The following is a 15743-nucleotide window of genomic DNA, read 5'->3' as shown; positions in this document are numbered from 1 at the left end:
GGTTGTAACGTTACGCTAACTAGGTCACTATACTCCACTTATTCAAAATAAGGAATATATTACTTATTCAAAATAAGGAATATATTATTAGCTACGATCGACTTACAGTTCTAGTTTATCCAGGTGAAAGTAGCAAATTACGAAATCCTTTTATTATTAGCAAAGCAGGCCATCTTGGTCTTTTGTTGACAGATCCCGTTTGTTAACTGCATACTGTTTTACCTACCATCGATTAACCTAAATGTATCTTAGCACTGATTCGACCTTGTTTAAAGTTCTCATATATCAGCAGGCAAAAATTTCTCACAGCTTCTATATCTCATGTTTACACAGGAATAAAAGGAAGAAAATCATGTCAAATGGGACCACGTGCATTTCCAAAATTTAAGACGTATTCCTTATCTGTTAAATATTTGTAACAATTCGTGATGAGATAGGAGTGCCCCTTATCACAGACCACGAACTTAGATAATATCCTGACACAACCACTACCTCTACGTAACAAGTCCCCTTCGGCCTTCTTGGTATCAACTTCAGGATGACGTTCATCAAGCTAGTAGCCTTTGTCGGATGCATTGCAGGTATACTCTCTAACTATTATACCATAGAATGTACGATGTTTGTGTGTAAAATGATTTAAGGGTTTGTAAACGAAGAACTTTCAGGTTAATTTTAGTTTTATGTGAAATAATGTCTTAATACGGTGAATGATATGTCAGTATATATCATCATTGCTCCATTCTGGTTAAAGCTGGGATTTTTAGTTTTGAATTGTGAAGGTATTTTTCTACTGTTACAGTTAGTTGCTAATGAGAGATTTGCTAGTTTAGGAAAGATTTTGCTGCATTTTAAATGACGTTTCAGAAAACTCAGTGCTCTGTATATCCTGTTTACTTTTCATTAGTATTCGTAAGCATATCTTTTTGTAAATGCACTAGAGTAATCGAATTTCAGCTTGGAAAACAGTTATGTTAGAACATAATGCTAAGTTAAAAAAATAATATCAAAAATATATATATTCTTTTAAATAATTTAAGTTTCTATATGTCATAAGGCTTGATTGTAAAGTAATAATTAAATATTTGTCGTCTTTCATACAATATTGTACGGTATGTAGGAAAACCTCCTTTACATTAGCATTCAATGGGCAAGACTTTAAAACTGAAATAAAATGAACAGCATTGGCGCCTTTGGAAAACCATTTGGCTCTGTGGTTGGAGCTATATGTATCACAAAGGATATGACCTAGTTCTTAGTATGACATAAATTAAACACAATCATAAAACCACACGGAACTAAAGTTTATTTCATTTATTCGTTGATCATTTTAATGTTTCCAATATAACTCCAGATATTTGTATGTAACGTATGTAACAGTAACACATCTTAATTTATCAAATTGTATATAACAATGTATGGACAGGCGAAAAATTGAACCAACTTTTGTCTATAGTTGAACTAACCTTTGCGCCTTGCAGGTTCTGTTATAAAAGAAGACACAACGCTAGTATACCGCAGTCCCCCAATACACGCATCACGCACGCCATATACGCAATACATCGCATATATGAGAAGCCGTCCTTACATGACCCTGGCTGTTAGTAGGACATGCACATTAATTAACATTAAACGTAACTTTTGTGTTTGTTTCAGCGTGCTCTGCTCAAGGTAGTAGTTGGTTTGACAGCATTAGTTGCCGTTATATAGAAGGTAGAGACTGTTACCGATATGGAAACAGTCCCGAGTGTGGAACGGACGGAAAAACTTACAGAAACAGGTAATGACACGACATGATTTTGTTTGACAAATAATTTTGACTAATTTAGTAAGTATTTGCATTTAGTAAATAACTCGAAAAATCACGTTGTGCACATGCTTAAAGACGAAGACAACTTGAACGAGGATGATATTGAAATTTAGAAGTATATAAAAATGTATATAATACAATTTCAACTTATAACTTATTTTGCCAAATTGTATGTACCGTAGTCAATTGCTACAAAAACAAATAGCGTTTGTAGTCAAATGGAAATGTATCGAATCCAATTTGTCAACATCAGTGATATTTTAAAATACATTTAGTTATTTCAAACAAATTTAACTTCAGATTAGTTATATTGTTTCCAATTACTCATGAACCTGACGAATTTGTGGAGGCTAACTTGAACACTATTCTTCGTTTATTTTATGTCCTCAATGTCATTTATTGTCTCAGATTTTCGAACCTGGAAATTAAAAAAAAATGAACAGATAAAGTATATGGATCTTTAACGTAAGAGGCAGTATGGCCTCTTGTTTTAATGTCATTTAACTTGTTCAAAAGGTCAAATATCGAACGTCTGTAATTCAGAAAAAGCAGGTATACACAAAAAAAGCATAAACGATATTAATTGTGACAACATTGGAAGCACAACATGCGAAAGTTTGCCAGTCCGTTTCAAGACGCATACCCAAACGGCTTTCATTCGTAAAAATGTAGATATAAAAAAATTATAAGAATTTCTCAAAAGTCCCAAAAAGTATTAACGTAACTTCAATAAATCATTAATTCGCTTCCTGAACAGTTTTGAATTGATACATTAAATATTATTTACTGAAATGCTCGTTTTCCAATGTCACCTGGTGTAGCTCTAATTACCTCACATTTTTAACTATCGTAGTATGAACGTTTCCCAACAGGCTCAAACATTATAAGCTAAACTTCGATTAAACATTTACCATTGCTTCCTGAACAGTTTGGAATTGATACATTAAATATCAATTACTGAAATGCTCGTCTTCCTATGTCATCTGGTGTAGTCCTTATTATGTCGCATTTGTTAACTATCGTACAACTGTAGTATGAAAATTTCCCAACAAATCAAACATTACTAGCTTAACTTCGATGATACATTACACCATCACTTCCTGAACAGATAAATATAATTTCCATTAACGCACGTCATTCTATGTTTCCTGGTATAGTCATAATCACCTTACATTTGTGTTCTATCGCGCATTGCGCCAGGCGGTAAAACATCGAAATGGGCATTGCAGCATCTGTGTATTTTAATTTACACAGGTTACCTTGCATTTGTTTGGTGAGGTCATGTATATATTAGTTCTGCCATTATTACTGTTGTTTATCAACTTTGTTTTCTGGGACGTTGTGGGGCCTTAAAGTGAACAAATATTTCGCTATTTCAATATACCGTTAAATCATTATGTTTTGTGGGTTTAGTTTTCTTCGATTTTTTAACACAATCAACCTATACAACCATTTTTTCATCTGTTATTTTTTTCGAGACTTAAGTTCCACTTTATATGTTCGTAGTTTTTTTGACTGGAATGTGATCTATACAAATCTAGATATGCCAACAAAATTGTAAAAAATTAAAATCCTCGAAAATCGAGTCCAACTAAAATAAACGATTTCACAGTATAAGAACGTATCATGTGCTTCAGGTGTGATTTCTCCAAAGCTCACTGTGCCAATAAGGACTTACATGTATATGCTTACGCTGCATGCGAAAATATAACACTGCCTGGAGGTTCGCCATCCACCCAAGCTCCCGGTGGTGGTGTGGTAACCACCTCAGCTCCCGCAAGTGGTACTGTAGCCACTAACTCACCACCGACCATCCACGGCTCCGAAGCTGTCCTCGATTTCATCTGCGTGGAAATCAGTCATGACAAATGCGGGACCGAGCAGGAGTTTATCTGTGCTAGTGACTTTAAAACATACGACAATGCGTAAGTAACAACATATGGTCCACGTATCAATTAAGTATGAACCAATCACAGCATATCGAAATATCTATCAAAAGATATCAACTAATCAGTGTCCATTACAATCAAATTCTATAGGTGCTTGATATATAGTCAATGAAACTGAACATTACATTTTAAAAAATCACAAGATTAGTATTTGTGTAGTGATCAAATCATAATTTGACTTCTATCTTAAATAACTGATAGCAAATATGTAGTTTTAAAAGTTTTTATCTATATCATAAAAGCCAAACTGTTTGCAAAGATAATTTTCTAAACATTAAGATTTAATTTTATTGGCAACATCCGGTCAATCTGTTCATTTCAATTATTTTTTTAATGTATAACCATCTGTATCACGCTAACAGAGAACCTTGATCGATCATTGAAGTACAAATAAAAAAGTTTATCAAAACAAACCTTTCTTGCATATTTGAATACTTTCTAGAACTTTTATTCGCCGTTATGACATTAAAATTTAAATGTCACATGATATTTTTCTTTTATTTTTATATTTTTCTATGTAGACCGCTTACACCTAAGCTTTTCGATGAACTAGTTAACATTTTATATCATAGTCTCTTTAAAACATATCGCAAATACGGACCGATTTGTTGAATTACTCTTGTGTAGGTCGATTTTTCATGTTAACTCTATGGAATAAATACAGTATAGATCGATCTCGCGAAATCACGGGTTTCATAACTCTATCTTGATTAATATTCTAATTTAAATTATATCCTTGCTAGTTGAAGACTTTTTGTGGAAACTTTTATTTTTTTTTAAATGCCTCAATAGCGTATAATAAGTGAAAGAATACATTGTGGTATATGAAGCGAGACAACTCTAAATTGTATGAAGACTTATACTCGGAAAAATAATTGGAAAAATTGTTGAACAAATATAAATAGGCATATTGATTAGCCAACATGCACCTATTGTTTTTAAGGAGGGTGGGTAATTAATTTCTTACGTGTAAAATATAGATTTCATACTGGCGTCGTGATGAAAAAAATTATGTTACACTTTTGCATTGTGTATCTTTATCAATCGAACTTGACGCCTATAGCCCGTGTCTTCGATGAAATAGACTCCTAGAACAACCGATTTCATTTTTGGGAGAATTCAATGTTTCATCGTGAAAATTATTCTCTGTTTTAGATGTGAATACCAGAAAGCCAAATGTACCCACAGGGAGCTCCACGTCCTTACCTACCGACAATGTCCAGCTGATCTGGCACCTTGAAGGTAAGGATACTGAACGTCAAATACAGATAATTGTTTTGCAGTGTACGATAATTCTAAAGATTGTTAGTCAAGGGAAAACTGCGAAACTCATTGTTACGTTACCCATTCAATCACGGGTGTCGATTTCACATACAATGAGTCCCATAGTACACATTTGCAGTGTTTGTTTCATACATATCTCGGTAAGTTTTCGGTCTTTGTTTTTTGCTAAATGAGTAGATTTGTTATATACATGTACATGTATTATGGTAGTGTACTGTACAACAGGCTAAAGACTGAATGTGTCGTTGTAACCAGATAGATGGGAAGAACAATTACAGGTGTTTGAGGTTACTTTGTTCACATATAAAAGCTGTAAATGTATGCTATGAGACACATTGTTTATGAAATCTGCATCTGCTTGAATAGCTACAATGTAACCTTTAATGTTGTTCAGTAGCTCCCTTATAATATCTTCGATATAGTGATCCTAAGTAAATATTTAAATATTATTTACCAAAACAATATACAATGGATTTAAAGATAACGTCATTTCGAAATACTTTATGTACTTATACATATGTATATATTGATGACCCATTCAATTATTTCAAAATCTTGATATGTGTAAAGATATTCTCAAATTCGCCAAAATAATCTTCATCAAGATTTATGGTTTATTTATATTTTGTTCTTTTTCAGGTTGACTGTTTGGGAATACGGTTACAAAAAATAAAGATAGATCGTGATATCGGTGTCATTTATTATTCTGTCGATGGTTAAAGCTGGGAGGAAGGCTCTGGGTTCTATCACCTGGCCGTGATACACTATAGTCTATAATAGTGGTAGTTTCTGGTCCTGCTTGGCTCTCAGTATTAATGGAATAGAGCGATTGGTCCGCCTGTCTTATTACTATTATGTGACCGGGTGGGGTGTGTTGCTTAGTGTCTTCGGCGACAAGCTTCACACGTGTAAGACAGCACTTACATTGGAAGCCATCCGTGACTCTGCATGTTATCAGGATGTCTCCTACCCGTCTGTCTACCCTGATTTGATTCCCAGATGATAACTTGAGAACAAATGGATGGATGTTGATTAAACTTGGGTAGCATAGTATAAAATACAGTTTGGAAGTAAATTTGGGGTCAAAAGGTCGACAACAAAGTCACTGTTTCTAAAAATAGACTGTTTCACGAATTAAGTTTCTAGATGATAACTTGAGAACATATCAACAGAATTTGTCAAACTTCTTCAATGATAGCATAGAGGTAACTTCGCTTGGAATTGAATTCGGGGTCAAAAAGTCACCAAGACTAAAAATGGATTGCTTCACAAAATATTAGTTTCCAGATGATGACTTGAGCTAAGGATTGAATTCGGGGTCTAAAGATCAATGTTTACCGTTCCTAGAAATAGATTGTTTCACAAATTTTAGTTTCCGGACGAAAACTTGAGAACACGTCAAAATAATGTATTCTATTTTGTGATCTAAAGACTGTTTTATTATATAATGATGAATGTTTCATGGTACATGTATAGGAACAGATTTAAATTGAAAGGAAAACTAATCCGATTTTCATTTTTGATACAGCATTGCACGGAAATAACTCTCATTCAAATTATTTATCTTTGATTCGTGAGAGAAGAAAGTACGTAAAATATGAAAATATGTTACAACTGAGTTTATAAAGTTATTTTTAATATTATCCGTTAAAGTCTGCATATTTTCATTTAATTTCAGAAACTTATTTTGATTTCATTTGGTGATTGATTGATTATGCTGCTTATTTTTCTTTGTATTGAAAAATCAATGGCTACAATTTACGTCATTAGCTCGTGTTATATTACGACAAGAAAATAGCATCTCCTTACTAGTTAAAGGAAACTAAAACAACTTGAGCTATCATAATGTTTTTAATCACAAAAGAAACAACTAAAATACGTTTAACAAAGGCAGTGAAAATGAAATAAAAGGATAGTGGCCGAAACCTTGTATTAACACCACTTTTTAAATATTGATTCAGTGCAGACTAGAACTGTAAGACAATGGCTGACTAAAACCTCCACTATCCTTCTTGTAAGATCATGACAACCAAATAACATATACTTTTGTGAAAATAGAACCAAATAAGCTTAGCAATAATCCATACACAAATTCCTTTTATGTTTATTTTTTTATGTTTTACTTATCAGAAACCTCGTGTTTGTTAGCATGGTAACCATTATTAAACACTGCAATATGTTAAAAAGTAGGCATCCATAACAAAATTGATCTCGAGACAAATGAAAATAACAATTTTACAAAACCTGAGTGCAGTAACTCATTTACCATAGTAACAAAAATAAGTATGGTAACCGAAATTATTATGAATTATATTGACATTGGTCCAGTATACGTAGTTTCGGAGCAGATGAACAATGTTTGCGAATGACAGACAGACAAATATACAGACTGGGTCATTCCAGCATAACCCCTAGTCGCTGCAGACGTATAAGACTAATAAAAAATAATAATTGCCACCAAACCAAAGATTTTGTAACCATACATATTACAGTTTAATTAGAGAAAGTAATTTCAATAAATTATATCCATCGTCTGTAACTATAATCTGATACTTCATGCAAAAAATGCGAATCTAAATCTATTGCTGTAGTATTAAGCGGATAGATCTATTCCATTTTGTTCAGTGTGTCATATCGTGTATCATACCATATAGACTGTTGTTTTTCCGCGGTTCAAAAGTTATGCGATTTTGAACAAGAGGCCCAGAGGGCCTTATTGCTCACCTGGTTTGTAATGCCAAGTACTGTTGTGAATACTGGTTCATTGTTTCTTTTCTGAAGGAATTTGAATATTTACCTCTAATTCCCCTATTGGGCCCCGCCCCTCCTGCCCCCGAAGGGTCAGAGCCAAAAATATATACAAGTTCTGTTCCCCTTCTCCCAAGGATGTTTCTGGCCAAATTTGGTTACAATACATGTAGAACTCTAGGACAAGCAGCGATTTATAGAATTTAACTCTATTTTCCACTATTGGGCCCCGCCCCTGCTGCCCCCGGGGGTCAGAGCCAAAATTTATACAGGTTCTGTTTCCTTTTCCCCAAGAATGTTTGTGGCCAAATTTGGTTACAATCAATGCAGAACTCTAGGACAAGTAGTGATTTATAGGATTGACCTCTATTTCCCCTTTTGGGCCCCGCCCCTCCTGCCCCCGGGGGGTCAGAGCCAAAATTTATACAAGTTCTGTTCCCCTTCTCCCAAGAATGTTTGCAGCCAAATTTGGTTACAATATATGCAGAACTCTAGGACAAGTAGCGATTTATAGGATTTACCTCTATTTCCCGTATTGGGCCCCGCCCCTCCTACCCACATGGGGTCAGAGCCAAAATTTATACAAGTTCTGTTCCCTTTCCCCAAGAATGTTTGTGGCCAAATTTGGTTACAATCTATGCAGAACTCTAGTACAAGTAGTGATATATAGGATTTACCTCTATTTCCCCTTTTGGGTCCCGCCCCTACTGCCCCCGGGGGGTCAGAGCCAAAATTTATACAAGTTCTGTTCCACTTCTCCCAAGGATGTTTGCAGCCAAATTTGGTTACAACCCATGCAGAACTCTAGGACAAGTAGCGATGTATAGGATTTACCTCTATTTCCCCTATTGGGCACCGCCCCTCCTGCCCCCGAGGGGTCTGTTCCCTTTCCCCCAAGGATGTTAGTGGCCAAATTTGGTTACAATCGATGTAGAACATGGCGTAGCGATTTAAAGGAAATGTTGACGGACGGACGGACGGACGGACGACGGACGCCGCGCCATGACATAAATTGAATTTATGTTGATTTTTCAAAATTTCACGATTCAGGTAGAAGAGGATATATATATTTCATCCATTTCCAACTCATTTTGCGGATCAAATTTTCGCGACCATAGCAATATGCCATGAACCCCCGAAAAAAATGCTATATGGTATGATATATATATGTATATAGACAAATTAGAAGATCGATTTCCGTGGCATGAATCTGGTTGAAATACAGATCCTTATAACCACTCAGTTCGATAGAGGATCTGACAACATCCCATGAGAGGTCATGTCGGATGACCTTACTTACAACCGTACTTCATATCAAATGCATTTTCTTCACCTTGCTACATCAATTGAAAACGCCATTCCGTCCAAGTATGCATATACATTTAGTATTATTGTGCGTTTAGGGCGGAATGACTACGTACATGAAAATAAATCTGACAGCCTTTTCAAACTATTTCGTTCACTGAAAATCACTTTCAAGCTTCTGGATGCAGCAATTGTATTGGTCACTAGAAAGTGACCCCTAATGGGATGTTGCCAGATCCTTTTGTCAAACGTAGTGATTATAAGGATCATTCAGGCATTATGATGAAAACAAATCATATTTATATCTCTCAAAACATTTTCTCTAAAACACAACAAATATCACATCGTTATTGGACCAATTATAATAACAGTTTCACATAATTATAACAATGTTAAAATCATATTATTGTCAGTTCTGATATATCAGAGTTGTTTCCCTTTATTTTACCCCGTCAGTCAGTACTGGGGAGGTGAAACCGAAGGGGAGAATTTCTGATAGATAAGAATTATCGTTATTAAATTGTATACATTTGCAGTATTTGAAAGACCTAGATAAGATTTTATACTATATAAAGATACAATTTGATTATAACACTCACAACATAGGTTATATGTACAATTCATTTAAGTAGAAAATGTGCGGTGACGCATTTACATACACTTACAAATGCAATTATTCTACTTAAATTGATTCCGTGTCACTACATCTAGAGTTGTATTTGAGTAATTTTGATTATAAAATCAATTAATACAATCTTCAAAATAGCGTATGCTTTACAGTCATTTTATGGTAACGTTCAGGTGGTACATTATACAGGAGACACATGCACTCTACTGAAATGTCATTAATTCCTTAAATCATCTATTATCCTTGATCCCATCCTTGATATTCCAGAGATTACTATAGCTGCCATTATATCCACCCCTGAAAACGTCCTTACAAACATGAGAACACTTCGGAAGAACTGACCAATCACAGGCATACATAAATTTCATTCAACGATTTAATAGAGAGCGAAACCTAACTTCAAAGGCATAGAGTACTATTCGATTCTTCATCAAATGATCAAAAGACCTATTTAATCTATTGTCGCACACACAGCTTTCAATTTCGCCATAACGTTGTCTAGGATTGGACATGACAACAGTGATAGTTACCCTCTGGGATACCGAGAATTCCTTGACCTTGACCTAGCCACAAGGTTAATTATTTATCGGAAGAAGCAGGGGAAAGTTTTTAGTAACTTCGTAATACATTTCTATTGGAAATATCTAACTACACAAATAGCATTATTTAAATTTGAGGAACATGGATGGAAATGAGTTTGAGCAACTACATAAAGCATATAAGATTGGCCGATATAAGATTAATAATTAAATTGCACGTAATACTAATACTGGACATTATGGCGAAGTTGATTTACGAATGATATATGCACATATTATTGTATATTTCCAATAATACCAATATAATAACATATTTCCCGGATTTTATCACAACTCGCATCACTTGGACAGCGAATTACTCTCTCTCAAAATTCATCATACAAAGTAATTCAAAATCTCGGAAATGGTTACTACAAAATCACCATATCGAAACATTGTGCAGTTCATATCATATTCTGTTGAAAATCCTTTTTAGTTTGTTTTATCATCCCCTTGTAGAAATTTCCGGTAATCTTCGGAAGACATATTTCCAAAGATTGACGAAAATTACTCTGAGATGTCGCGTTAGCATCGTGATCTATCAGAGTTACTCCCCCTTCGTTTCCTTCTGTCCAGACACGAAATAGAAGGATTGGTCGTTAATCTGATGGATTAGAATGCAGTGTGTCTTACAACCTTTATATTTATAATAACAAACAAACGTGTACATGAACAACCGTAACATCAAATGTAAATCTTGTAGGCCAAGATGTTTGGAAGTCTTTGACCTACTTACGGTATTCCTTTGTGGATCAGCTTTCATTGTCATCTGATAATTAATGAGATTTTAAACGTAAAATGAATGTTTTAGTATCGATAGAAAGTAGAACCATTTTTTATTCGTACGAATGTAATAGGGTAAAAATCAATTTGAGTGATGATTTGTGTCGAATAAGAACTATTGGTTAGCTTTCGTGGCCTACTTGTATAATTTATTTCAATTACTATTTTTCACTATACAGAAAAATATTGCTCTCATTTTAGTTTCATTCTAAAACCATATCAAACACAAGTATAACGCTTTAATACTATTTAATATAATATTTCTTAATTATTTGACAAAACGGATTATAGCAAATCGGAATTGACAGTAAAAGCGATTTGTTTCTATCAATAAGTACGATCTAAACCGTATATACAGATTCATACCATGTATAGTATTTCCTGTGTCCTCAATAATTAATTTTAGAAAATAGATGACATGTTGTTTTTCAAAAATCCACTGGTGATTAGATCATAAATCTTGCCGTTTTAACACTCGATTTTGTCTTGCTATAAAATATGTTCTTCAGTAGATTCTTAAAAATTGCATTCTATCAACTATTTTTTCTTGTTTCATAACTTGACAATTAAACCATCTAAAACTTCAAACCACAATCAATGACAAGATATGAATGTCTCCATTTTCTTCGGAACGTAGCCAGCAAATTTGATATTGTTGCTCCTGATAGTAGCAGCTGCCAAGCATTGGAGTTTCTGGTAGTTTAACTGACAAATCATTATACCCGCCCGCTGTAGTAGCGCTAGAGTTGTTAGTCCATCTTTGTTCCGTATATCGATATCCGAACCATAGTCTAACAACAGATCTATCAGGGCCTTTTCGTCCTCTACCCAGTTAGCATTGACCTGTAAAAGTGAGCAAAGCGGTATGTTTCGGTTGACGTCGATGGCATTCACGTCTATCCCCGCATGTATAAGGCTCCGTGCAACTCCGAGCCGGTTGCAGCGGAACACCATGTCGGTCGAGAGATATGGTCGGTAGTTTGGGTTGAGCGTTACAGCGATATGTAGAAGGGTCTCTTCTGAAGGTCCTCTCGGGTCTGCTTCCACCAGTTTGCTAAGATGATTGATAAGTCGAGTTTCCTCACGGTTGTTTGGTTCTAATGATCTCACAATACACACAAGATCTAGAGCTAGACACATCCACTCAAACACCTCAGCGTGCTTATGGGAATATACGCTGGAAAGACCCACAAATGAAGATATATTGTCATCTTCCATCTGTTCGAATTCCACCGACTCCGAGCGCGACTGAATGTATTGCTCTGATACGTGGTCTATGAGATTCCCCAGTATATCGATCACCTCTGCTATTATGCTGCTTCTGTCCTCGGGTTTCACTTCCTTCTTACATTGCCAGATCCGGTTGAACACTTTCATCAACCGTGAAGCTATGTATGGGGCCGCTTTACTAGATAGCTGGTCTTTTTGGACGAACACCTCGGCTGCGTACCGTAGTAGTTTAAGACTATGCTTTAAACTCATCATAAGAAAATTTATATTTAATAATTTACAAAGACTTTTATATGTCTGTGGATGACAAAGTCCAAATATTTCAATTTTGACTCTAACTGAATATGCCTGAATCCTTTCGAGAAGTTCGAGTTCTTCAGTTGGTTGTGACGATCTAGCGATACCGACAGAAAGTTTACGACCGTCAGCTATCAGCTTTTGTACATAGTCATCACTAGCGAAGTCACATTCTCGAGGCCTGGTCTTGTCCCACCAGTAAACCGCCTCTAACTCCTTTCCTGTGTCTGCTAAGCTGCTGCCGAGAAGCTTGTAAGCAAGTACTTTGGACCGAGCGGGTATAGATGGGTCCAACATTAGGTATTCCACAACACCCACCTGCACAGCCGATGCTGCACGTAAAATGACGTCAAGACCCTGTTTATCACTCATATTGACGTCAGCACCTGCGTCAATCAATAATTTGACAGTGTCCAATTGCCCGTCTCGAACAGCGTAGTGAAGAGCTGACGAGCTTTTGCTATCGGTATGGTCCACCTCAACGCCTTTTGATATCAGGAACTTGCATATCTCCGTGTTTTGTACGCCTAGTATAAGACATGTCTTTCCGGTAGGGGACACGTCATGGACACTGAATCCGTGTTCAAATAGATACAACACTGTCTCCATACTCCCCGCCTGGCAAGCGATTTGCATAGCCGTCATGCCAGTCTCGTCCACACCCTTTTTACTCGCGCCATGCTCAATCAACAGCCGCACTAATGGTAACGAGTCAATGTGCCTGGCAGCGCAGCAGAGAGGGGCACACAAGGGAAGATTGGGCTGCCAACCGAATGGACAATCTGTCCCCTTCTGGTCTACATCAGCGCCACACCTGTCGAGTAGAAAACTCGCCAACTCAACATTGTTACTGGCACAACAAATGAAAAATGCTGAGCTGCCGTCTATACGGTAGTCGACGGTCTGCTTTCGCTCTTTATGCCTTATCCTCATTAGTCGTTCTTCCAAATCGCGATGCTCTTCCTTCAAGATCATGTTCCGGATGATATCTGCCTGCTTCGGTACGTCAAGTAGATCTTCATCAGCGTCGGTCAGTTCGGGGAATATGTCGTTGCCCTGACTACTTCCTGACAGACTAGACGGCCGTGCGTCAAACCGTGTCTCCTGCAGGAACTCCCCAAGTGTGAAATATCGAACGTCGGGATCGTTTTCAGACGCCATCGAATCAGCAGACATCGTAATTTGAATGCAACACCAGATGGTCAGCTATCGAGTTGTATCAGTAAACATTTAGGGGCGGCTGAGTGGTGATGCTGAGAGCTTGGATTGAAACGCTGTGCTGTAGTTTTACGACGTGGAGTCATTGTGAAGATACTGGGTAGACACTATCTGAAAAACAAAGAAAGAATTGTTAGGTCATATATATGCATGTACTTTAAAAAAATGACTATAAAATGTACAAACGACTTATTGTTCTTAACTAAAGATATCATTTTATTGCGTCAGAATTAAATTAGCAAATCTTAGCTGTTTTTTCTCTTCTTCTTTTCTTTTAAACATTACGGCAATAAATGAATTCTGCACTCATTAAATTATATCAAGCAAACATAAAACAAAGTTCAAAATGTTTTTCTTAAAAAGCTTTGAACAAGCGTTTTTGATAATCACAATCTAAAAAACCTAATGACGACAAGAATTTATGTTTAAATTTTTTATACTCATTTATGACGCTTAATTCGACGGTTTTGATTGTTTGAAATGTCTTGAAAAATATCAAAACATAAAAAAATATCATTTATCAAAATCTCATATACAATATTTTCCTATATCCTTCGCGTATTTCAACAGAAAGAAAGAAGAGGTCCAAACATCATTTATCGCCGAAAGAATATACATGATACAGTTTGTACATGTAGATACGAAACATGTACATGTAGATACGAAACATGTACGAAACATGTACATGTAGATACGAAACATGTACATGTAGATACGAAACATGTACATGTAGATACGAAACATGTACATGTAGATACGAAACATGTACATGTAGATACGAAACATGTACATGTAGATACGAAACATGTACATGTAGATACGAAACATGTACGAAACATTTACATGTAGATACGAAACATGTACATGTAGATACGAAACATGTACGAAACATGTACATGTAGATACGAAACATGTACATGTAGATACGAAACATGTACGAAACATGTACATGTAGATACGAAACATGTACATGTAGATACGAAACATGTACATGTAGATACGAAACATGTACATGTAGATACGAAACATGTACATGTAGATACGAAACATGTACATGTAGATACGAAACATGTACGAAACATGTACATGTAGATACGAAACATGTACATGTAGATACGAAACATGTACATGTAGATACGAAACATGTACATGTAGATACGAAACATGTACATGTAGATACGAAACATGTACATGTAGATACGAAACATGTACATGAGCAAGGAGACAGGAAGACGGGAGAGAGAAAAAATATGATATAAATCGTATTTGTATTATTGACCGTTTTTCATACTGTGCCCATTTTCATTCCAACATTCGTTAATTTTGGGTATTCTTAAGCTTATAATCTCTCACCTCACAGCAATAGAGAAGTTAAGGAAAGTTCTGAATTTTTGCAATGCTTTTGTGTGTGCCTGAAATGTTAATGGAACTGAACCACGATAAAAGTGAATAATCCAATTCTGTCATTATATCAATCAACTATCTTAGCAATTCAAATTTGGAATTTACAATCATAACTCTGAATTTGAAATCGGTATCCGTGTCAAAGGACCTCTTTCACGAACAATGGAAATTTGCCCACGAACCAATTTTGTTAAAACTAAATGTTACATGTAGCAACATTAAAGCAAACCCTTGAAATACGCTTAAAAAATTCAAAAGGTCCCAGGGGCCTGTGCTGTGGCCAAATTAATGTTGTCCAGTATAGGTGTATGACAGGGTTCCCTTTTTGATCCAAAAAGTTATCAAAATAATGTTTTATGTCATAAAACTGTATTATTTTCTGAAGAGTATAAATAATTACATATTATGATCACAAATATGTAGGCAAAATGGGACAAATAAAATTTTGGCTAAATTTCAAAGATCGAAAATATCGAAATTTTGGGTGTTATTTTCGGCCATGTCAATTATTA

The 15743-nt window shown here is 35.6% G+C and overlaps 2 protein-coding genes across 3 annotated transcripts in view; one reads left to right on the top strand and one right to left on the bottom strand.

The window, feature by feature from the left end:
• Positions 1-441: 441 nt before the first annotated feature.
• On the top strand, positions 442-5726 carry LOC138331620 (tomoregulin-2-like). Its single transcript, XM_069279339.1, has 5 exons — positions 442-581; positions 1654-1777; positions 3445-3732; positions 4912-4998; positions 5680-5726. Exons 1-4 carry the CDS (start codon positions 539-541, stop codon positions 4994-4996), a joined length of 540 nt encoding a protein of 179 aa, XP_069135440.1. The 5' UTR covers positions 442-538; the 3' UTR covers positions 4997-4998; positions 5680-5726.
• A 1146-nt stretch (positions 5727-6872) lies between these two features.
• Positions 6873-15743, bottom strand: part of LOC138331619 (protein fem-1 homolog A-like) — a 28840-nt gene continuing 19969 nt past the window's right edge. For both annotated transcript variants that reach the window (XM_069279338.1, XM_069279337.1), the window contains one exon: positions 6873-13938. In XM_069279338.1, coding sequence (XP_069135439.1) covers positions 11677-13785 — 2109 coding nt within the window. In that variant the 5' untranslated portion in view covers positions 13786-13938 and the 3' untranslated portion in view covers positions 6873-11676. The remainder of the gene's footprint in view (positions 13939-15743) is intronic.

This window comes from Argopecten irradians, chromosome 9 (genome assembly GCF_041381155.1).
Source record: "Argopecten irradians isolate NY chromosome 9, Ai_NY, whole genome shotgun sequence".
Lineage (NCBI taxonomy): Eukaryota > Metazoa > Mollusca > Bivalvia > Pectinida > Pectinidae > Argopecten > Argopecten irradians.
The sequence above is the reverse complement of the archived record's forward strand: the minus strand, read 5'-3'. Positions and strand labels throughout refer to the sequence as shown.